General features: G+C 47.7%; 1 protein-coding gene across 2 annotated transcripts in view; it reads right to left on the reverse strand.

The window, feature by feature from the left end:
* LOC117217906 (uncharacterized) overlaps positions 1–25,289 on the reverse strand; it is a 224,668-nt gene that overhangs the window by 26,952 nt on the left and 172,427 nt on the right. The window contains exon 2 of one of the 2 annotated variants that reach the window (XM_033465767.2): positions 21,234–21,297. The exons of the other annotated variant lie outside the window; for it this stretch is intronic. Coding sequence (XP_033321658.1) covers positions 21,234–21,274 — 41 coding nt within the window. The 5' untranslated portion in view covers positions 21,275–21,297. The remainder of the gene's footprint in view (positions 1–21,233; positions 21,298–25,289) is intronic. 2 annotated transcript variants of the gene reach the window in all.

Consider the following 25,289-nt stretch of genomic DNA (forward strand, 5'->3'; position numbering starts at 1 on the left):
AGATATTTCGCGCGACATTAATTGGCCCGGTCCGGCGCCGTATTTTATCACCGACCCGACCGCGATTCATCGTCGCGGGCACCGCCGTGCCCTCCCGACCTTAATATTCCCCCCGGTGGAAATTTAAATGAAGCGTATCAAATGTTCGTCCGCGGCGCGCGTGCACTTTATGCGCCTATTTATAGGCGAGATTTACGCTGGCCGCGCGATCTCCGCTCGCCTGCGGAATCGATAACGCCGCGGCCGGGGCCCGGCCGCGGCACGGAATCACGGTTTTCGGCTACGGGATAACATTTCATTTACAATTTCTGTCCCCGATTTGCATAACGCAGCCGGCGTGCCGCGGTATTTATGGAGACCCGCCGGTTTTTCTGCACGCGAGATACCGACCTCTCCACCCCTTGTCGTGTCCTCCGCGAAAGCCGCCCCGCCCCGTCCGCTAATTAAGTCGAAATAAATAATGCATGAGTCACCTCCGGAGAAAGAGAGGCGTGCGCGCGAAGAGAGAGGAAGAGAGAGGGGGAGAGGGAGAGAATAGCCTACCCCGTTCCGTTTGATGTTTCCTTTTCCGGTCGACGATCGATTCGCTTCTCCAGACTGCCGAGACCGTTTTGCACGCGCGACCGACGGGTGCCCTCCGCGTCGACGACCATATCGAAACCGCCCCCGCGAGCGAAACGAGCCCCGCTTTCCTCGCGGAACACCCTGTTTCCATAGACTTGCGCGACGACCGTAGCCGAGAAATATCGAGACAAGTGCCAGCTGGTCTCGTTTGTTTGTTCCGACGGGGTTGGCGAGACGCGACACCGTTCGTTCGGTTTGCCACTCGATTTATCGAGAGCAGGGTCGCCGCGCGGTAAACGATACAGTGCCGCGCTTCGGGCGCGTTCTAGCGCGACGAAATTCGAGAACCCTCGTGCGAACGGCTCGTTCGCGAGGCCGTCCGTCGATGCCGGGCGACGGGAACAGTTTCTAATTATCCGACGCAGCGGCCGAGCCGTTGCAGATCGATGCCCGGAGCCGGACCTCGCTCTCTCGTCGCGGCCCTTTGTTTTAATCAACCGATATCCGATCCGCGCCTCGTTATCATCTTGCACGGCGCGGTGTCGCGCGATCCGCTTTCCCTGCAGGCCGCGCGACGCGTTTGACAGGAACGAGGGCGCTTCGCGAACGGGTCTGATTTTCGGGGTATTTTGCGATTTGATATTCGAATAATGAGCTCGTCGTGTTGCAGGTTTATTGATCAGTTGGATGTGTTCGACGAGTATACTCGTCGTGGAGAAATGGCAGTGACATGCTCGTCGCGCGTAAAAAGTAGCAACCATTAGCTATTTACAGCAATGTCTCCCTAACTGACGCTCAGATTGTGTAGAAAAATGGACAATTATTTTGCGATTTGATATTCGAATAATGAGCTCGTCGTGTTGCAGGTTTATTAATCAGTTGGATGTGTTCGACGAGTATACTCGTCGTGGAGAAACGGCAGTGACATGCTCGTCGCGCGTAAAAAGTAGCGACCATTGGCTATTTTCAGTAATGTCTCCTTAACTGATGCTATATCGCTATATCGATCTATAGAATGCGAGAAGATTATGCGATCGACTATCGTAAACAGAATCTTTGTGAATCATGTTTCTAATCCTATACGACGAAATCAGATCTTTTTTTATAACTTTCGCGGATTTTGGTATGGCAGTTGATGAACGGCTTCAGCTTGTACTCGGATCAATTCGATCGAATTGGAAATAATAATATATATAATAAATAATAATAATATAGAAATAATAATATAGAAATAATAATATATATATAATAATAGAAATAATAATATATATAATAATATGGAATAAACGTCGCATAAACAAATCCAGCGCATTAATAACCAATTCAAACTATCAACTATTTGAATCGGAAGCGAACAACGTCCATCTCAAAGAAATAGGTTAAAAAACCGAGTATAAACAAATCTAGCGCATTAATAACCAATTCAAACTGTCAACTATTTGAACCGGATGCGAACAACGACCATCTCGAAGAAATAGGTTAAAAAACCGAGCACATAAAAATCGACGATTATCCAGCGAAATCCGCTGATCCAGCGGAACGTCCGCGACGGAAATCGCGAAGAACGTTCATCCGGCAGGGGCGAGAAAGTGCAAATATAGCAGCTCCATAAATCATTTCATCAAAATTTACATTCGCCCGTGAATAATACGGTGGCCTAATAATAAGCTCGCGCGACGAACGCCGGTTCCAAGGCAGAGAATAGTTGGTCGGGCGGCGAGCGCACCCGTTCCACATGCGCGCCCTCGAAAGTGACTCCGGTATTCTCACCCCGTTGCATTATTCACCGGCGGAATAATGAAAACATTGATCCGATCGCGCGAAAAATATCCAACGGGGAAATATCCAGCGACGGCGTTAATCGTTCCCGGTGTTCCCGCGGCGACTGACGCAACGACTCGCGCGAGCCGCCCCGGAAGAACGCGCATCGATTCGTCCCGTCGTTCCGTCCACGGAACGGAACCGTTCCGTTCTCTGGCCGGTTCGCAAAGCCCGACGATTTCAAAGGCACGCATATTCGAGCGATCAGCGACGTCCAGCGAAACGAATAACGACGACGCCGGTAAACAACGGCGAGCCGCGCGGGGGACGGGAAACGAAACGCGCACAAAATGACACGATAATCAACATCGGGTCCGCGTTAGCCGGTTCGTTACTTAGGCCCCTTCTATCCGCGGCCGATAGAAACGCCGTTCTGCGCGTCTGCCAGGAACCTCTATGAAACGGTCTCTTCCAATCCCATTACCGAAACTGCGCGTCGAGGAGACCCGCGGCCCATCGATCCGCCACTTCCCCATATATCATGAAACGGTATTTTCCATATATCCCCAGCGAAATAGGCGACGCTCTATCTCCGTGTACAAACGAAACGGGAACCGTTCTCTCCCCATCCCTCTTCGGCGTGTCACGTCCCGCGGTCCGCGGGTCCTTCGGTTTTATTAGGACGGTCCGTATTTCCGGCCCCGCGGGCACTTCGCGCGGCCCACGGTTCACCGCCGGGCCATTAACGGCGAGTGCCCCGGAACCGAGCAAACAAAGTCGTTCCTCAGTTGCCCGACCTACGACCCCATAATTCCAGTCGACAGCGTGTCCCAGCGGCGGTCGTTTGGGCCGCGCCATCCTGCGCGTTTCCGCAGCGTTCCGCCGCGGCCGCCAGTCATCCATTGCGACCCGACCCGCCGCCAGAAATCCCTCTCGATCATCCCTGCTGACAGCGCCGAGTCAGTGTTTCTTGCGAGCCGGCCCGCGCCCGGTGCATCGCTGGATCCGTGTGCAGCAGGCTGCACGGCTCGTTAGCGCGCCGAATGCACCGGTTCCAGCGAAACGACGCGTCGCGTCGCATCGCGCCGCGTTTCCGTCGGCATACGGGCATATCGCAGTTCACAGCGCCGAGCCGCGTTGCAACCGGCTACGGGAACGCCAGCAATGTCCCATGCGAAATTGCGCTCGGTTACTGTCAAAGAGCCAACCCGCAGCAAACCGTACAGGGCTAACCGAACCCCTCCGAACTCTCCGTCACCTGGGATTTCCTAGATAACGGCCAACGGACTCGGTTAGCCACCCCTCGCGCGAGTCCGTTTCTACCGGTTGCACCCGGGGAAAGTCAGTTAATGATTCACCGGCGGGGACAGCGAATAGAATTATGTTCCGTCGACAAGATTATGCTTGGTTCGGCGAACGGTGCACGCGGTGGCGCGGCGGCGGCGGCGGCGTGTCCTTTGATGCGAATTATGGCGGAGTTGCAGATAATAATCGGGGCGCAAGATGGGATACTTGGGGATGATGACGTCATTGTATCTGTCAGAATCAGGATATTTAGTCGTTGTTTACGATTGGGGCGACGTGGAAGTAGCCGGAACGCGAAGCTGAAGATGCGACGACGCTTGTCGAAGAAAATTTTGGAGGGGAGGATTTCACAATCTATCCTGTATTTTCTTCTTAGCTGCCCTCTTCACCCTCCTTTTCTTTACTTCTTCTATTTTTCTTTTTCTACACATTTTTTTTTATATCTGTCCTTATTTCCTGTATTTTCTCCTTAGCTGCCCTCTTCACCCTCCTTTTCTTTACTTCTTCTATTTTTCTTTCTCTCCACATTTTTTTTATATCTGTCCTTATTTCCACTATTGTTGTTATCTTTTCCTTGTATTTGTATTTATATTTAGATCTTATATATTATATTATTATTCCTTCTGTATTCTTCTAAATTTTTTATAATTCACTCGTGTCATTTGCTTTCATGTCGCTTTTGCTACAAAGAGTCGCCCTGTATATGCATGCATATGTGCAGATATATGTGTGTGTATACGTAAATATATTATTGTTATTATTAATATTATCTGGAATAGTTCTCTCAACAATTAAGAATATCTTAAACAATCGTTGAAAAGCTACAAAATAACCTCGTCCATAATCCATCAAATTATTCAGATTAATACATTTTATTTTACACAACGATCCCCAGTCTATTTATAATCATTTTAGCAGCCACATAATTCACGATATTTACGACTATTTCAACAACTGTACAACTAAAACCTGTTTATATGATCATTCTCACAACTCTATCTAGCATCTTCGAAGATAACTTCTTATGCACCAATAAGTACATACAACCTTTAATTTCAATTCGATCACAACAATTATGCTAATTTTATAAAAATCCATAAAATTGCGGCAACGAAAGTACACATTTCGCTCCCGGCAAATAAAGCGCCACGAAAGAATCCCACGAAAACTACGTACCATCGATTCGGTCACGGGGCCGTGAATAGCATTCACGAAAACCGTGTAGCAGCGACCCTAACGAACCAGTCAGCCGCAAATCGCTTTTCGGTTACCTCCGTAGCGTCGCGCTCGGTCGCGTTTCCCCGGGCGGAACACGGGCCGCGACGAGGGTGGAAACAGTTCCGCCTGCGCTCTCTCGAGCGTCCGGTACGGCGTTTGGCGGGTCGCGTGAGTCGCCGAGGAGTAGATTGTAGTGCTTTTCGCCTGAAATATTCATCGGCGTCTTGCAAAGTTTGCGCAGCAGATAGCAACGAACCTTTCCCGGTCTCGGGAGCGTGCACTCGGCTCGCAATCGATCAGCCAGTGCAGGGGAACGAGAGGCCCGGCGAAACAACTAACTCTCTCCGGGCAGAATTCGACCGATTCGCCCGCCCCCTTTATTCTTATACAAGGTACCACGGCATCGGCGGCGGTTCCGTGGTCAATTACCTGGATAATTTAATACGCGATCTTCGATTTCCCGTGCAGAAAGGGGTTCGTGGACTGGCGCGATTCATCACCGGATGCGGCCCGATAACGCCGGCCCTTGTTGCACCGGGCCACGAGTCGAGGGGAAATATATTAGACTGACAGGTGGTGGTGGTGGTGGTGGTGAGGTGGGTAAAGGCGGTGTTCCGTGGCGTGTTCCGAGGCCCCAGATGCCGTTAAGCCGCTGTCTCGGCCGTGGCATTTTTGCGGCTCCGAAGTATCGCGAAATTCGCCTCGTAAAACGCCCTCGAGATCTCTCTTCTTCTATCTCTTCCCACTCACCTCCCGCCTTTCCACTCCGAAAATCAACGTTGCCTCCACGTTAGTCTGCGCTAATCCCCGGGAGATGGACGTTCTAGACGACTGGTCGATAAAAAGCCCCGGCCTGATTCCCTCCGAGGGCAATCGCTCGTCGATGGGCTGCGGATCCTCCGGCGAATTCTTATAGAATTTTCGGAGCATCTTCGCTCGGACTCGGTCCGGATCTGCATGCACGAATTCTCCTGCATGGAACTCTTGCAGAGACTCGAGACGCTCTTCGCCGTTCATCGATAGACGGCGAATTTTCAGATTGCGCACGATTTCTACGGAATTCTCGCGGAACCGCGGATTCCGTGCGAAGAGCGCTTTCACGTGTCAACGGTCCCTAGAATTCCATAGAAATTGTACGATTTCCCGAGTGCTCCCGCTCGTCCGCTGATCTGTGCAGAATTTCGTTCCGAATTATCCTTCTTTTGGTTTTTCGTCGCGTGTCCCCAAGCTCGTAATTTCTGTCCACCTTTATTCGGGCTCCGCGTCGATGAATAATTGCGGACGTCGCTAACAAGCGGAGTCCGAAAATCCGGGTCGTCGCAAAGCGTCCGAAAACGGCGTTATCGATTGCACAGGGTGATATTATACGGCGAGGCGAACTGCGAGGGGTATACTCGTTGCATCGATCTGTAATGCAAAGTTGTTCTAACCTCGATAGCGATCGTTTTGTGCTCTGTTTCGCCGGGGCCGGAGGAGCCGCCGCGCTGCAGGAGACGGAGGAGGACGCCGGGGGACCCATTAGTTTTTCCCGGAACGGAGAAATTATGGTCTCGCAGGGGATGAAAATCGCTTCGTCCCGCGGCCGTGGAACGTCTTGGAACGGATGCGGTTGATAAACGTACCGGACACGCAGATCCGCAGATTACACCGCCGCAATTTACATAGCTATCAATCCGTCCTCCTCGTTAAATCGTTGCTCGAATACGTTTCCCGTGAACAAGAAGCATACCGAGGGCTCCATTGATACGCTAAATGCGGGAAATCGATCGGAAAAATTCTCAAAAGGTCGAAATAGTTATCAAAACTGGAACTTTAAAGTAAAGATTTGTCATAGTGAATGGTATCTGAATTCTTTCGCAATTCTAAACATTTTAGTATAATTTCATTTGGTCGAATGTGTATTGCAGTAAGTAATAATGGAACTTGCAGTAAGTAATAAACTTGTAAGAAATAATGGAAGTTTATAATGGAACTTGCTACACTCGGAAAAATTCTCAAAAGGTCGAAATAGTTATCAAAACTGGAACTGTAAAGTAAAAATTTGTCATAGTGAATGGTATCTGAATTCTTTCGCAATTCTAAGCATTTTAGTATAATTTCATTTGGTCGAATGTATTACAGTAAGTAATAAACTTGTAAGAAATAATGGAAGTTTATAATGGAACTTGCTACACTCGGAAAAATTCTCAAAAGGTCGAAATAGTTATCGAAACTGGAACTTCAAAGTGAAAATTTGTCATAGTGAATGGTATTTGAATTCTTTCGCAATTCTAAACATTTTAGTATAATTTCATTTGGTCGAATGTATTGCAGTAAGTAATAATGGAACTTGCAGTAAGTAATAAACTTGTAAGAAATAATGGAAGTTTATAATGGAACTTGCTACACTCGGAAAAATTCTCAAAAGGTCGAAATAGTTATCGAAACTGGAACTTCAAAGTGAAAATTTGTCATAGTGAATGGTATTTGAATTCTTTCGCAATTCTAAACATTTTAGTATAATTTCATTCGATCGAACGTATTACAGTAACTATGAATTTAGATTATCGATGGTCACGTCGCGTCGAGTAATATATTCAAACGAAACTCGCGTTTATAATGGAACTTGCTATTCTTGCTCGCGCCGTACGAAGGGTTAGTTAAATAAAACAGTATTTAAAATAGCATTTTATTTCTAATCAAATGCTATTTATTCTAATTATTAAAATGCTATTTATTCTAATAAAAAATATCTTGTTTTATGTATTTATGTATTATTTATCAAAATAAAATATTCATTTTCATGCTTCAGCTTTAACTTTCATTTTATTTGAATTGCGAGGATTTACCTATCATTTATCATCTAAATCGGCATTTAAAATATTTTCTCCCTGAAAAAAGGTATTATCCATCTCTGGCCGCGCCTGAATCAATAATTTCCGACTGTCGAAAATCGTTTCGCAAGATTAGCGAGAACCGGAGTCCCGAAAACGTTCCGATCGTTCGAAGAAAGTGATAACCGGCTTCGGCGAATAATTGCCACGGGTCTGGCAGGGGGACGCGGAGGGGGTTGTTGATCAGAGGTTCCCGGTGATCGGCTTTCTGCCGGGCAAAATCGATTCGGCGGACTCGGCGGAAGAGTCTCCGACGTCGAGGAGATCAAAAAATTCTATCGGCGCGACCCGTTGGGCAAGTTGCCCTCGACGGACGCCGTATAATTACAGCGCCGCGAATAGAAAGGCGGCGGACGCAGATGTTAGAGCGCGGCGCAAAACCACGGGAGAGGGGAAAAAAATATTCAAAGCGACCGGAACGCGGGCTCCGAGGCGCTTGTTTCGTTCGACGGGGGGAAAAAAAAGTTGTTTGAAACGCTGCCCACTGCCGACGAGATGGCTGTTTAAAGTTCCGACGCTGATGCCGGGCAGAGAGGAGGACGCGGGAGACCGGCCTCCGGCAGGAAGGCGAACAATGCCGCTGAAATTGCGTTCCGTCCCGGAAAGCCAAAAAATCCACGATATTAGACGCCGCTCTTGGCCGCCGACGGGGTGCTCGAGGACGGATAAGGGATGCAACGCGAACGTCGCGGTCCCGGATACCGTGAATCATGTCATCGACGCTGTAATTCGCCGTATGGCGCGCGCGTGTGACGAGCGTCCACGCGATCGCTTGCCAAGTTCGCCAACTTGTTTCCGGAGGAGCAGGTGCGATAGTCAGCTGGCCGAACCGAGGGCCCGTCGATTCGCGGGAATTTGTTCGGCCGAAATTGAAGAAAGGGGAGCTACCCCGGTTCGTGGAATCTAATTAATGTTGCGCTGGCAGACCTTTCGCCAAAACAAAAGTTCACTAACGTCTCTCTAATTGACGCTTAGATTGTGCAGAAAAATGGACAATTTGGGAACAGGAGATACGAATATTCTCGCCTTGACATTTTGTTTCTTATAGTTATGAATTGTCAAGGTGATGTGAAGGTTATGCAAGGCTCGAATAATCGTATCTCCACTTCCCAAATTGACCATTTTTGTGGACAATCTGAGCATCAATTAGAGAGACATTACTGTACAGTAATGTCTCCCTAATATAGGCGTAGGACTGGCACAGGGAAATTCGCAGCAACCCGAAATATGGCATTTTCGGGAGAAATTACTGTAGTTTGATCTGCATTAAAAAATTACTGTAGTTCGGTCCTGTGCGCTGACGCCGTCCCAAAAGAAGTACAGTAATGTCTCTCTAATTGACGCTCAGATTGTCCACAAGAATGAACAATTTGGGAAGAGGAGATATGATTATTCGAGCCTTGCGGTTCGTTTTTATAGTTACTAATTGTCAACAACTATAAGAACGAGCTGCAGGGCTCAAATAATCGTATCTCCTCTTCCCAAATTGTCCATTTTTGTGCAGAATCTGAGCGTCAGTTAGGGAGACATTACTGTACTCTGTAGCGAAGTTTCGACGTTCTAGGGTAGCGAAGCCGGTTGCTATGCTGCGGCCAATCGCTCTGCCTTTATGTCATTTTCAGCTAGTAATTAACGTTACATTTATCGAACAAGGACACATCAAATATTTTTATTCGAAAATGAACGAAATAAAAGAACACAAAAATTTGCACATCTTATTCGACAAATATGACGTCAATTATGCGCGAAAGGAAACCAAAGACACAGCAATTGACCTAGTTCGTCAGAATCGGATTCGAAATTTCGAATGCAAGATTTTTAAGCAAATCGACCAATGAGAAACGCGGACGCTGGCTCGCTGAGTTTCGCGGACGCTGGCTCGCGGAGTTTCGCGATCGGTAATCGTGCCCGGGCAACGAAAATTTCCGGTATGATCGATCGATAACCGCGGAAGGAGAAGTTCGCGTTATGAGAGCACCGATAAGACGAAAAGCTCGCTCTCCGTTCCCGAAATTGCACGGACAAATGCTTATCGAAATACCGATTCAGTTTGGCAAGCGACCGCAGTACGGGAACAGATGATTGCCGTTAGGAACCGGCGTGACCACTGCTATTCGCGGAAGCCATCGAGCAACCGGTAACATCCGGAGGACACGATACTGGGTACTGGAATGCCGGGGCCTTTACCGAATTGCCGTCCTCAAGACGTTAGACGCGGCGCCAGTCCTTTTGGACTGACAGTGTACAGCAATGTCTCCCTTACTGACGCACAAAAATGGACATTTTCGGAAGAGGAGATACGATTATTCGAGCCTTGCAGTTAGTTTTTATAGTTGCCGATTGTCAACAATCATAAAAACGAGCCGCAAGCCTCGAATAATCGCATCTCCTCTTCTCAAAGTGTCTATTTTTCTGCACAATTTTGGCGACAATTAGAGAGACATTACTGTAGTCCCAAAAGAATTTGGGACGACATCGGCGCACAGGATCGAAGTACAGTACTTTTTAAGGCAGATCGAACTACAGTAATTTCTCCCGGAAATGCCATACTTCGGGTTGCTCTAAATTTCGCCGTACTAGTCCTAATTTCTCTCGGAAATGCCATACTTTGGATTGCCCTAAATTTCGCCGTACTAGTCCTAATTTCTCCCGGAAATGCCATACCTCGGGTTGCTCTAAATTTCGTTGTGCTAGTCCTAATTTCTCCCGGAAATGCCATACTTCGGGTTGCTCTAAATTTCGCCGTACTAGTCCTAATTTCTCCCGGAAATGCCATACTTCGGGTTGCTCTAAATTTCGCCGTATTAGTCCTAATTTCTCCCGGAAATGCCATACCTCGGGTTGCTCTAAATTTCGTTGTGCTAGTCCTAATTTCTCCCGGAAATGCCATACTTCGGGTTGCTCTAAATTTCGCCGTACTAGTCCTAATTTCTCTCGGAAATGCCATACTTTGGATTGCTCTAAATTTCGCCGTACTAGTCCTAATTTCTCCCGGAAATGCCATACCTCGGGTTGCTCTAAATTTCGCCGTACTAGTCCTAATTTCTCCCGGAAATGCCATACCTCGGGTTGCTCTAAATTTCGCCGTACTAGTCCTAATTTCTCCCGGAAATGCCATACTTCGGATTGCTCTAAATTTCGCTGTGCTAGTCCTATGTCTATGTAATTTATTGCGTGCGATGCGGCACGCGACGCGAATTCCCAGAGGACAAAATGGTCAGTTTGGTTCTCCGATTTTAATTAAGTCATCGTTCTTATTCTAGCATTACTATGTATTCATATTAACCGTTTGCACTCGAAGCCGAGAATTAACGCAAAATTTAAAATAGTTTCTTCGACCCACGGTTTTCCATTTTACACGACCTAGCGCATGAAATAGCTACGCTTTTCAGGTTATAACAGCCCTTCAAATATAAACAAAAAATCAAATATAAATCAATACAATTATTTTGAGACGCGACACAAAAATTTTTAACTACTCCTCGCCACTCGAGTGCAAAGCAAAATTTAAAATAGTTTCTCCGACCCACATTTTTCCATTTTATACGACCTAGCGCATGAAATAGTTACGCTTTTCACATATAAACAACTCTTCGAATATAAACAATAAATCAATAATAAACAATAAATCAAATATAAATCAATAAAATTATTTTGAGACCCGACACAATGTTTAACTGCTCCTCGGAGTCGCCATTCGAGTGCAAAGGGTTAATGTACACCATTTCTTGCCAACACTGCGCCGACTTTCCATAAAAACGAGCCGCGCAAGCACATCGCTTCGACTTAGTTATTCTCGGATCTGCCGGTTCCAATCGCGATCTCCGAACGTTTCTGCGCGAAATTACTGCGCCAGGTTCGACAGGCCGACAAATGCGGTGCGGCAGGCGAGCTATTTCGGCGAGAGCGAGATCATCGGAGATTTTTCGGTGATTCGCGAAAAGGGGGTTACGGGTATAAATAACGCGCGTCTTGACGGTAACTGGGACTGCTCTGTTCTATCAAGAGATATCCGCCAGCGGATATCGGCTCCGGATGCTTGGCCAGAATCCTCGGATACGACCCGGCCGCGGCTGATATACGGCGGGTTATTTCGGCGAGGCTATCGCGTGTTCGGCGTGTTCCTGTGACCGAAAGTCAACGCGGTGAGGGAAGTCGATGCTGCGGATAGCCTGGGACTGGTTTCGGTCGGGCCGCCGGCCTGTTGTCGGGAGGCGGCCCGAACCGGAGCGGGCGCTGATCAACAGCGGCCGGTGCGCGCGGTCGTGTGCTCGGCCGATCTGCGGCTGGTGACCGGAAACGAGGTCAATCGACGCTATAAATTAGCCGTGGGGCAGAGGCACGTCTTCTGTTCGGTGCCGCGTCGTCCCGAGGATCCCGGCCAACCGCCGTAATCGCGACAATCTCGATTGTAGCCGGGCCGTTTTTACAAGGCAACCGCGGGAACGCGAGCATCGGTCGTACCGGCCACAGCGTGTGTTTCCGGCACACCGATCGCTCGGGAATTATGCAAAGTCGGGGCCCGCTGCTCGCAGCCGGTGCAAGCAGTTTATCCGCGGACCGGACAGCATTCCTTCGACGGACCCGCTTTTTATCGCTTCGAACGAAGATTAACCAACGATCTCTTCGCGTTGTTCGCTCTCGTGCTGGACGTATATTATGTCATTTTCACGACGTTCAAATTATATTTCACTGGGGCCGATGATTCCTTTTGCGGCTGTGACAGATCTAGGTACGTTTGAAACGACGTTGTTTGAGTTGTTGTAATTATTACAGTTATTATATGATTATTATAATTTTTATAATCATTATTATATGGTTATTATAATTATTATAATCATTATTATATGATTATTACATGATTATGATAATTATTATAATTATTATTACATGATTATTATAATAATTATTATATAATTATTAAATGTATTATTATATAACTATTAATATTTTATTCTATAATTATTTTCATGGTCTGCGACCACTCCCGATATAACTATATATGGAACATTATCATAATTAATGCGTTATTTTACTTTAGAATTATTCGAAATCGTTATTCGAAATAAGCGTTTCAGATAACAGCGAAATCCCTCTCAATTTATATTTAATTGCGCTCGATGCTGCGATCCCAAATTTTGCAGGCTTGTTGAGTAACATTTGAAGAATATCCTCGAGTTTTTTTTAGCCAGCAGTAATAATTCTCTTCGGAGCTACAGCGGTAGGTAACTTTGACTAAGGGTTCGCGGTTTTTCGTCGCCGTCGGCGAACATAGCTGAGATCCAACCCTACCGAATTTCTCGTCTCGAGAAAGAGAGAGAGAGAGAGAAAGAGAGAGAGAACGAGAGAGAGAGAGAGAGAGAGAGAGAGAGAGAGAGAGAGGACCGTTTCGGAGGATTTTGAGGGCCGGCGAGTGAGGGACAGTTGTCGCGGGGCTGATTTCTCGGGTCCGTGCGTCCAGCCTTTTTATCAGTCGGCGAAATTCCTTCGGAACACCATTTCACGGAGCCACGAGCAGCCCCGGGGGGAATTGCGGCAGGCTTGCACAGGGTTGAGAAGCGTGGCCGCCGACCTTATCCGGGCCGGCTCGTTCCGCAATAATTAAATTCTTGACGAACGTGGAGGATTCTTCAATTGTTGGTCGGGCAGAGGGTGGTTATCCGCTGCGAGAGGATGCACAACCTGGGCAATGTTTTCGTCCGGGATCGATAAACATTTTCCCTTGCGATACCCCGGTACCGGGAGCAGGCCGACACTCCGCGCCTCTCCCTCGCGTACCGCCCGGTGTCTCGATGGAATGTTATTGGCTTTGGTTCGCGTGGCACGGGGAATGCCGTGGCCCGATCGCAAAATCAAACGCGCCGGACATACAGGCCCGGACAAGTTGTCGCGACTACGCTTGGAAATTAGCCGTCGGAGGCAGGCGGGCTGCAGCAGCAGCAGGCCGCCCCGCGCGCGTTCCGCTCGGCTATTAAACGCGCTTGCGGAACAGCCCGATGACAGTCGAACTCTGCCTCCCCCGCCTTCCCGTTTATTCGATGCATTAACTGTGCGCGATAAATCGACGGGCAAACACAGCCCGTCCTCGATCGGAACACCGTCCCGCGACGGATTGATCCCCCGAAATTCGGCGATGAAATTCCGGCTGACAGCGACACCGAGCCGATTTTTTCCCAATCGCCGCCGACTCGAATCCTCGCCGGGCCGATCGATCGATCCGGTCCAACTCTCGACGCCGAACCAACCAACTTTCGCGATTTCGCGCGGTTCACGCTCGGCGTAGTATTTCGCGACGCGCTGCCTTCCTCGACGATTGCGAGCGAATTCGCGAACGATGAAACTATCCGAGAACCGACGAGAAGATTTGTTCCGCGGCGACGTGGACGATTCTTGGTGTCGGCGCCGTCGGAAGCGGAACGCGGCGATCGCCGCGGAAATAAATGGAAAATATTCCAGAAAAATGTTCCACGCGACTGCGGAAACGCTTGATATTTACGCGGTGATTCAACCGTTTAGCAAACGCAGTCGACCACTCTGTACACAACGAGAACCGCTCTCTCTCCCTCTCTCTCTCTCTCTCTACATCGGTGAGAAATATCTGAACTGCGAATTTTAACCCTTTCGCTACGGCAGCTTCATCCGCCGAAGTACCGTCACTGAACGGAAACTCGCTCCAGAAATATGCCCAGTGCGCGTGGTTTCTGTATATATGTTGTTCCAAATCTTAAATAATAACTGTGCCGAATAAAACAATCGCTGCTCCAATGTAACAAGTATATTTACATTTTTCATTTATAAAAACTTACAAAATTATAGGTAACATAGGTATTTATATAATTATAATACAAAGCCTAACGATCAAATGTTTGATATAATTAATAACGAGACGGAAATTATTAAAAGATAATAATATGTAAAAACTAATAATATAATTTTATGTGATATATTTGAAAGCAAAGATCTATACAAAGGCCAACATCGCAATCTTTGCGCTCGTACCGCGAATCCGTTCTTTCATCAATTTTGCTACAAATTACACGTTTGCGTCTTCTGTATACACTTCATTTCGATGCCGCATATACTGGGTGTCCCAAAAATGACTCGCAATCCGAAAGTAGGGGATTCCTGAGGTGATTTGAAGCAACTTTTTCCTTAGCGAAAATGCGATCCGCGGCTTCGTTTACGAGTTATTAACGAAAAACAGTGACCAATCAGAGGCGAGATCATTCGGCGCAAGAGGGCCGAGTCAATGAGCGGAACTGGGCTCCGTGCACTCGTTGGCTGGGCCGCCGCGCGCCAGCCGAGCTCGCCTCTTATTGGTCAGTGTTTTTCGTTAATAACTCGTAAACGAGGCCTCGGAGAACATTTTCGCAAAGGAAAAAGTTGCTTCAAATGATCTCAGGAACCTCCCATTTCCAGATTGGGTTAAACAGTAATCGCGCACAATTCGACGGCTAGCCACGCGTTCGTCTTCTTTCCGCGAAAGAAGGAGAGACATAAAATTACGCACACAGTCGCCGAGAAGGAGATACGCGTCGTTCTGTTTGCACGGGCCTCCGTCTCAAGCGCGCCCAATTAATTTAAAAGAGTTGCGAGCCTCGTCGCCGGGTCTGCTGGAGGGCACTAGGTTGTGCCATGCCCGCGGTGTTTATTAATTTAACGAATCAATTAGTTTAATTTGACCGGGATTGATACCGTAGAACGATGACCCCGCTCGCTGCCGCTTTTCGATCGGAAGCTTTTTTTATCGATGTAATTGACAGGGGACGCCGCGCCGGGTGCGCGCGGCCGTCGTTCCACCGCTTTTGTCGGCGAGCGGCGGCGCGGCTGCACCGCATAAAAGTACTCGCGAGCATTGTTCCTCTGTATCACATCGAACGGCGACCCGCAATTATTCCGTCCGCGCGCACGCCGCGTTCGTTATAATTTAATCACCGGACCGATCCGCGGCCGGCCGAATAAAAGAGCGTCGAATCCCAAGGAATTATATCCCCTATAAGTGCAGTCGGCCTGCGAAATGCACGGCTGGTCGGTCTATCTCTCCCGATCCGCGGCCTAATTACACCATTCAAATTACAACCTTTCTTTCGCGGTTCTTCCAGATCCCCAGAAGAAGGGTTTTTTCCGAGCGTTCGCATTTTCAAGGCTCGACTGTCAGAATTTATTCTGCCGCGATCATAAAAGATCCCGCGACCCTGAAACGCGTTTTAGCGTTCGTTTTAACAGCATGATACACGTTTTCGATACTGAATCCCATCGTGCCGATCGAAATGAACGGACGTACGTCTGGTAATTTTTAAATTGTAGAAACTCGGAAGATTCTGTCTTTGTTTTCTTTCGAAGAAACGATCGAATAAGTTCCTTCGATCGAGCTTGCATAGCGATCAAAGTGGTAGAAAGTCTGAATGAATTCAGTCTTGTCGTTCCTACGATTAACGTTAAACGTGCTGAACTAACTTTCGATTTATTTTCAAGCTTGACGCTAGTTTTCTCCGGTCTTTTGCGTACTCATTTTCCACATGAATTTGAGATAATCATCGTAGACGAATTTGAAGAATTAATCGCGCAGAAACGATTGAATCTAGAAAATATTCTGAAAGTGTATCATTTTCAAAGGTGTTTCTTGACCTAATTGATAAGGAAATAAAGCGTTAATTAGAACAGGCTTCTAATTACAGGAAATTCTCCCTAGTTCACCTTCAGGAGATTTATTCGATTTATTATTCGAGCCTTGCACCTCGTTTTTACAATCGTCGACAATCGGCAACTGTAAAAACGAGCCGCGAGATATCGTCCATTTTTGTTTAGAAGCCGACGGAAAATTGGGGAGAATTTTCCGTACTCGGAGAAAGTATAGAACGAAGCAGATTCGACGCGCGATCTATCAATTATTGCACTAACCGGGACGGCTGACACGACGAACGAATAATGTTCGATCATCGGCGAACGACACGGCGCGTAAAAAAAACGTGCACGCGTCTTCCGTTTTCCGGACGAGATACACAGATGATACAGGTTTCAGCTCTGTTTTTACGATACGAACGTGACTTTCCCGGATATTTTCCAGGGATTGCGGTGCACACTGTTTCTCGGTACGTCTCTCTTGGCCCGGCGATTCGATTCGCCGAAGGGACGAGCTTCTGATTCGGAACCGGTTCCGGAGGGTTTGTCCCGGGTCTTAACACTTTATCGACCGCTAGCCTATTTATCGGCTTTTCGATTGCCAATGCTTATCGACCGATAGCCTATTAATCGACTTTTAGCTATCGACGGTTTTCGCTTCTTTACTGTTTTGTTAGTAGCTGACCTCCTGTATGCTGACCTGCCCATATTCTTATGAATTATAATTATAATAATTATATTATTATTTATTATTATTTTTAAAGGAATAAGCACAACACAATGAATAGCGAAAATTTAGCCGGTACTGGGAGCAAATGCGCGCGCGACTAAGCAGTCCTTACTGAGTGGCAGCCTCAACCACGACCGGACGATAAAGTGTTAATAACAATCGCGGTATCGTAAATCCGCGGCAACTACGGGACATAGAGCAGAATGGCCCGCGGAATTAGGCGGCGAGTTGGAACTTCGCGCCGTGATCTACGAGGAGTTCGCGGGTTTTTGCGAACAGTCAGCGCTTTATCCAGCCCATTAACGGATTCTCTAACGAACGCGGCGTTTCTAGAGGCAGCCCGGGAATCTTTCTTTCGTACAATAATCTCGGTATTAACTCTTTGATCGCGACTCGCTCTCGCAACATTGTGCACGCCGCGATAATTGCGGCTCGGTCGCCGCGGCTTATCGCGGCATGCTCGTCGACGAAAACCTGTTCGTTTGCAAACGGGATAACCGTTTAAAAATTGTACCGAACGACTTGAATTATTTTCGTCAAAGCTAGACCGAGCTAACTAGATCAACGAGCGAGAAAGATTTTGCACAAATTGAAATTGGCTCGAACGATGTTGAACAAATGGTTTCTCAGCTTGGTCCTAACATCTCGGTTATCTCTAATTTTAGTCCGGCATCTCGACGAATATGCGACTCGCTTGGACCAATTTTGATACGATCATCCGTGTGTTGAAAGACGTCGACGCGGTTCCCGCGACGACTGAACACGACGACGTCGCGACGCTCGTAAACGGTCCGCGAATGAAACGATAAAATCTGACCCGACGAAGCATACGAAATCGCGGGACCAACACGTCGGATTTGCAATTCGGAGAGCGACGGAGCGTCCCGGTGTGTTCTTTCCATGACGGCGCATCGAAAATAACCCGGCAGCATTTTCGATTCAGCTTGTCTCGCGCGGAATATTCGCGCGAGATGGGAGCGCGCGCGCGATTCACGGTAGGAGCGTGCGAGCGGTCCGACGGCATTAGCGTCGGCGGGACGATCTTCGAATAGACACAGAGGAGGTCGCCGTCGACGTTGAATAAGATAAGCCAATATTTTCAGAGCCGTCAGGGGCGAGAACCGGCGGTAGAAAAGCGGCGAGAAACGGCGAGGCCTTAAATGGTTAAAAGCGCGAAAAGTTGTTACAAAGCGGCCCCGGCGCGGCGAGGAGGGTGGCGACATCGACGTCGACGACGACGACGACGACGGGAGCAAAACTGCTCCCGTTTTTCCGTCGTGAAAGCAGCTTTCGCGGAAACTCCCGCAGCAACCCTGGTACCCATCGGCGCTTTGCATTTGCGGCGAACAGTTTTAATCCACTTCCGTTCTCGCCTCCGGTTCCGCGTCGATACTTCTCCGCTCGGTTCGTTATTTTCGGCTCGCGCTTCGATCTGTCCGCTTCGCTCGCGGCCGCCTCTCGCTTCGCATCCGATCGATACGAAAGCGCGGCACGGGTTATTTTAATGAAGCCGGTTGTTACGTGCATGAATAGCGAGATTGTAATAATGTTACGCGGTAAATCAGAAGCGCGGAATCCGATTCCGCGCCGCGAACGACCGAAACCGAATAGACCGACCGAAACGATGCACCGGTGGTCCATTCATTCCGCGAACTGTTTATTTATCGGCGCGCGCGATTATTCGAGGAACCGGATCGTTCGCGATCGAACCGCAAACCGCTGTTATATTTAACTTCTCCGAGACGAGTATCGATAACAACAGCGCCGCGCAGCGAGTTTATTGCTCTTTAATCGAACCCACGGAAAGTTCAAAGATATGCAGCGAAATGTATTTTAAAATCGGTTTCGAGGTAACTCTTCTCGAAATTCGATCGTGTTCATCTGGGCTATCGGTAAGGTTTTCTCGATATTTCGCAACGATATCGTAGAGATCTTTGATTCAAGATTGCCCTACGTTAAAGCGGACCCTTCGAGCTTTAATTTAAGCTCAATTGGGTTCAGAAATTCCTACGGGAAAGTGGCTTAAATACGACATGAAGCGTAACTTTATAATCGAGTCATTTGTCTCCGAGCAATCGGTCGAGACTTTTTGATCTCTTTCCAGACGATACCGTAAATATTTGAACATCGAAATTACCCCAATTCGAATCGGGCATTTCAAGCTTTAATTCGAGTCTAACAGTGCCTAAAAAATTCTACGGAAACACATTTGGAATCCGACATGAACGATGCCTTCAAAGTCGAGTCATTTTTCTACGAGCAACATGGTTTACAATTTACAAAAATTCCCGCGGTTTCGTATCACAGTAACGTCTCCCTAATTAAAGCTGAGATTGTGCAGAAAAGGTGGACAATTCGGGAAGCGGAGATACGATTATTCGAGCTTTGCGGCTCGTTTTTTATAATTGTTGAAAATCGGTAACCATAAAAACGAGTCGCGAGGCTCGAATAATCGTATCTCCTCTTCCCGAATTGTCCATTACTATAGACATTACTATACAGTAAAGCCTCCCTAATTGACGCTCAGATTGTCCACAAAAATGGACAATTCGGGAAGAGAGGAGATACGATGATTCGAGCCTTGCGGCTTTTTCAAATTGCTTGAGGTTTTTATAATTGTTGACAATTCGTACAAAAACAAAAAATTGTTGTACAATGTCTCAAAATGCTTTCCCATAACTTCGAGTCAAACGTTGCACCTACTGATAACAGAAAAAGTGGCCGATTGACACTGAACGCCTATTACAGTAATGTCTCTCTAATTGACGCTCAGATCTTCCACAAAAGTGGACGATTCGGGAAGAGATGAGATACGATTATTCGAGCCTTGCGGTTCGTTCTCATAGTTACGAGTTGTCAACAACTATAAAAACGAGCTGCAGGGCTCGAAAAATCGTGTCTCCTCTCCCCAAATTGTCCATTTCTGTGGACAATCCGAGCGCCAATTAGGGAGACATTGCTGTACTCCTCGAAACAACAGCTGCGACGAAAACGCGCTTAAGTTCTATAATAACCGCCCGACTCAACAAAAAAGAAAAAAAAAGCGCAACGAAACTGAACAAAAATAGAGCAGCGAACGCCTCTAATTACCTAGGTAAAATTAGCGCGGCGGCACGCTTAACGCGGGCTGCATAGCGCTCGCGGCTCAGAGTCGAGCGCAGAATGGCGGGGGGCTAATCAGGGAAAGCGCGGGTCGGAAAGAAAGCCCGCGTTACTTACGGCCGGCGACCTTCAATTTCTCGCGCGGTCGCCCCCGCCAAAGCTTGCTTTCCGGCGCGGTGGGCACGGCAAACAGTCCGGCGGCGTCGGCGACAAAGCCCCGAGAGTGACGCGCGGAAGTGGGTCCCGCGGGGGATGATGAGGCGGCGAGTCCGGGGGTGATTGCCGAGCGTGTACACTGCGGCGGCAGTCTCTTTCGGAATCTCCGGTTGCGCGACGAGCCGCGAGAACGAGGCGCGCGAGCGGCTGAGTCCACGAATCGTCTCGGCAGATTGTGGCAAATATTTGCGGGAGGACGGGCGCGAGTTCGACGCGGCGTCGGCTCGCGCGCGTCGCCGGCTCCGCGAGCCCTCGAAAAGAGGATAATAAGCCGGGTACACGAGCCCGGCGACGATTCCGCGCAGCAGGCGCGCCGGGTAACCGAGGCTAAACAGCTCGACCCATCTTTTTATCCCTTAACGAGCATACATATGTATATATAAAGAGATAGAGAGAGGAAAAGGGAGAGAGAGAGAGAGAGGGAGAAAGGGAAACGGAGAAAATGGAAGAGAAGCAGGGAGAGTTAATTCAGTGTTCCGCGCGCGAGGCTAAATACCCTCGACCAGTGATTTTTCCGGGCGCTGGAAAGGGGTCCAGCCGCGGGGAGATTAATGGGCGCCGAACGGGCGGCGTTGCTCGGTGAAACGGGCCCGATCGGGACAGCCCGCCCGCGCGCGCGGGAACCTCCGCCCCCCCGCATACAGGATTTCGCAATTATCCGCGGCCACCGCGGCCCGCCGGATGAAAGCAGCCGCTTCGACAACGTCCGACAACGCTCTCTGTGTTCTTCCTTGCCGTCGGGTTGAAGCGCTTACACGCGCGAACAGCCGCCGCCAGCGTCGTTTGCCCTCCGGCTACGGGTCCGCGCGTTCGACGAATCGATAGAGAGGCGAGAGGATTACCTTTGGCCGAGCCAGAAGCGTCGTCGTCCCGGCACCAGCATCCGCACCGCCAACGACTCGCATCCTGCGCGGACGAAAAAGGAGAATGACGCGCGGCCGACGTCTGTCTAAGGACCCGTCTGTCCGCCCGACGATGACTGGCTCTACTGCGGTTCGACCAAATCATCGGATACGCTACTCGGACAATCGTGTCTTGTGTTTCTATGACATCAAGGTGTTCGTTAATTTCGGTGTCGCGCACACGGGCGACTGCGGTTTCTTTTCTGCCATAGCCATGCGAGAGAAGATAGTCGTATGTGCTCCTCGGAAAAAATGGTTAATCGGTTAAAAACGGTCTCTGTTAAACGGTTGCTTGTTAGGGGGATCTGCGGGCGGGGAGGGGAACGGTCGGGGAACGGATGCTTGCCGGACACGCGGGCTTGTTTACGATGACAGCGGTGGGATACGGGAATTGGGGAATACGCGCGAGGTTTGCTGTAATTTCTCCGCGATTGGTGCTGAGATTGCGGACGAGAATGGAGAATTTGGGGACAGAGATTTTGTTCGAGTTTCGCGGCTCGTTTTTATCGTCAATCAATTTTTGGCAATCGGCGACTGCAAAAATGAGCGCGAGGCTCGAACAGAGCTCGTATCTTCTCTGCCGAAATTTTCTATTTTTGTAAGCTGAGCGACGATTGTGGTGAATTTACTTTACAGCGATTCGAGAGTTCGCGAATTAATCAGATTTTTATGGGAGATTATTATTATCAGATTTTTAACCGGACGATTTTTATGAATTTTGTAACTCCCGAAGTTGCACTTTCTCGAGAACTTTTACAATGTTTCTGCGAAACTCCTAGGTTATTTATCTATTATATAAGAACATAATTCCATCACGTAAGAGTAATAAGACCACGCGATCAAAATTAGAATAACCGGTGTCCAGGTAACGGTCTTCGTAAACCTCCAACAAGCATGGTCTTGCTTTCCCATGCTGTACGCTTTTCGAACACAATTATCTATTGCATAAAATTCTACGCTATTTATCCGATCTCTAGTCATGACTGGACTGCAGGTTTTTTATGAGGAAAGCGAGCTGATTGAATAGCAAAAAGTATATGCGGGGGAGAAGTTCAACGATGCTGTTCGATTTTTGTGAGCTGATTAAAATCGCTAATACTTCAACGGTCGAGACAGAAACATAAAACATTTCATGAAATTAACGAATTTGATTCAATTACATTAACATTGCAAGGCAAAGTTATATGACGTCGATTACTTTTTGAGCATTCCTATCTCTTGCGAATCTAATTCTGTCACTCATGTCTGGGTGACGCGACAGTCATACGTTATTAACCCTTTGCACTCGAGTGGCGACTCTGAGGCACCGCTGAGATTGTTACACCGCGTTCCAAGATCATCTCTATATTAAGAAAGTTCAGATTGAAAAAATTGTTAAGAGCGTGACTGTTGCACGAGTCGCCGGAAGACTCAATTTCACACGCATAAAATGCACTTTGTCGCATAAAATGGAGATACTGTGAGCCCGAAATGTTATTTTAGATTTACAGTTAAAATGACTTCGAGTGCAAAGGGTTAATAATGCAAATAGGATAGATTTTAATGATTTAATAAATAATGATATAATAATCATGATGTAATAAAAAAGTAAAAATAATATAAGATATAATAAAATGATATGATAATAATAATACTGATACAAGAAATAAAAATTATGATACAATTACGATACATTTTTTTTTTTAAACTACCGAATCGATTTCTTGTTGTTGCAACCGAGATAAAAGGATCCGCAGTCCAGTTACGACAAAAATACTAGTTCGCACAAAAAAGAATGACAACAGAATTTATCAGCCGTTCGCTCGTAGTCTAGATCATTTCCGATCGTTCGGCAAATTTGAAAGTCGCTTACGAAGAAACGACATAATTACTTCCGCCGTGCCTGCATGGGAACTCCCCCACGTGAAGGGCCGTGCCAAGTTTCGTTAAACCTCTCGTTCCGGGTGACTTGGTCGACGATGTGTCTGCCGTCGTGCCGATCGCTGCCGTACAGCTGCTTATGCAATTTCATTGACCTCTCCGCGAACGATCGAGGATCTACGGCCACGAAGCGACGCCGAAGCGACGCGGCGTTGCGAATCTCTGCGGTTGCATTCCGCTGACGCTTATTCGGGTCAATTCTGTCTTCACCGAGCACTTCACACTAAACCTACCAAGCAGTAATATTACGTGGCATGTGCTGCTTCACGAAAGTGAGAAGACCGAATTTATTTGGAATTTGTCAAGTTTTTATTATAAGACAATAAAAAATATAACTCCAATAATATAGCTCCAATATATATATATATATATATATATATATATATATATATATATATATATATATATTGGAGCTATATTATTGGAGTTATATTATGGTCTTATATATATTGGAGCTATATTATTGGAGTTATATTATGGTCTTATAATAAAAACTTGACAAATTCCAAATAAATTCGGTCTTCTCACTTTCGTGAAGCAGCACATGCCATATATATATATAGCTCCAATAATATAACTTATTCAAGCGTTTTCCACGAAAGAGTGGAAAGAGTTTTTCAGAATTGCAAAATAAGAAAGCGGTCACTTTGACCGCGGTAGGTTTAGTGTTAAATTCGTCAGGATCGTTCCGTCCCCACTACAGTAATGTCTCCCTAACTGACGCTCAGATTGTCCACAAAACTGGACAATTTGAGAGGAGGAGACACGATTGTCCGAGCGCCGCTGCATCTAGTTTTGTATAATTGAGCCTTTTATTTTAAAAGTGGCATAAGTCACTTTGTTTTTAAGTCGATATATTTAAGGGTTTACGTTTTAACACGTTTCAAAATATGGATGCTAACTTTCGAGAAGATTTACTTGTATTTGTTATCTCAGGCTACTGATATTTTTCTCGGTATAAATAATTCCGTATAAACATTAAAAAATCACCACTTTTCATTACGGTAAAGTGACCTATGCCACTTTCAAAATAAACGGCTCAATCGTTGACAATCGGTAACTATAAAAATGAGCCGCAAGGCTCGAACAATCGTATCTCCTCCTCCCAAATTGTCCAATTTCGTGGACAATCATCAATTAGAGAGACATTACTGTATACGTTGATCGCGTTGCCCTCCCCGAATTTGCCGTCGCGTTTTCCCCAAAAAGAAAAAAGAAAAAGAAAACAAAGTCCACCGGCTTTCCCGTCACACCCGGATAATCCGAGTTAGGCGACCGTCTCGCGCTACCCCTTTATAGGCATTAAAGTGGACGTTGGTCCGCAGGCAGGTCCTGCATTCGGCATCGATCGGCAGTTCGAGGATTTAAGACGGCTAAAACTGGCGCTTTTGCAAATGTATTCCGCTGTTTCAGCCGTCGTCGACTCGTTTTACGATGCACGATACCCCTTCCCCGCCCCCCACGGAAAATACGAGACATTCCGGGATCGATTTATCCGACGCGATGGAAACCGGATAGGAAACCTGATTTCGTAGACCGGCGGGTCGGAGGGGGAGGCGAGCGTCGTTAGCGAAAAATTGCGTTCCCGATCTGCGCGGCTCGCGTCAGCCTCGACACGAAGTTCAGCAAGCACAAGGTCGGCCAACTTCAACGAGTCCGATCCGGCGAACGCGCCAGATATCGCGACCGATTTCCCCCAAGGTCCCCCCCTCCCCCTCGACTGCGTGGTTCCCAGGAACGAGAGGATCGCGGAGGATTTCGGCGAGGATATCGCGGTCTTGGAAGGGCTCGTCGAGCGATTGGGCCGGGACAGGAGAAGCGACACCGATGGAAAATGGAAGGTCGGCTGGAAAACGGAACAATTACATTTCTCCGGTCAGGAGGATGGAGTAGCAAAAGCATCGGCATGAGCGGCGGCAGGTGAAACGGAGGAAGGCAGGATGAGGATGGAACAAAAGGCGGCGCTCGGTGAGCAATATCGCGCACACAAAAGCGTCGGAATGCAAAAGCAAAAGAGGAACGTAGAGAGGGGGAAGAAGGAGAGAGAAAGAGAGAGAGAGAGAGAGGAGAAGAGTG

This window comes from Megalopta genalis, chromosome 1 (genome assembly GCF_051020955.1).
Source record: "Megalopta genalis isolate 19385.01 chromosome 1, iyMegGena1_principal, whole genome shotgun sequence".
NCBI lineage: Eukaryota > Metazoa > Arthropoda > Insecta > Hymenoptera > Halictidae > Megalopta > Megalopta genalis.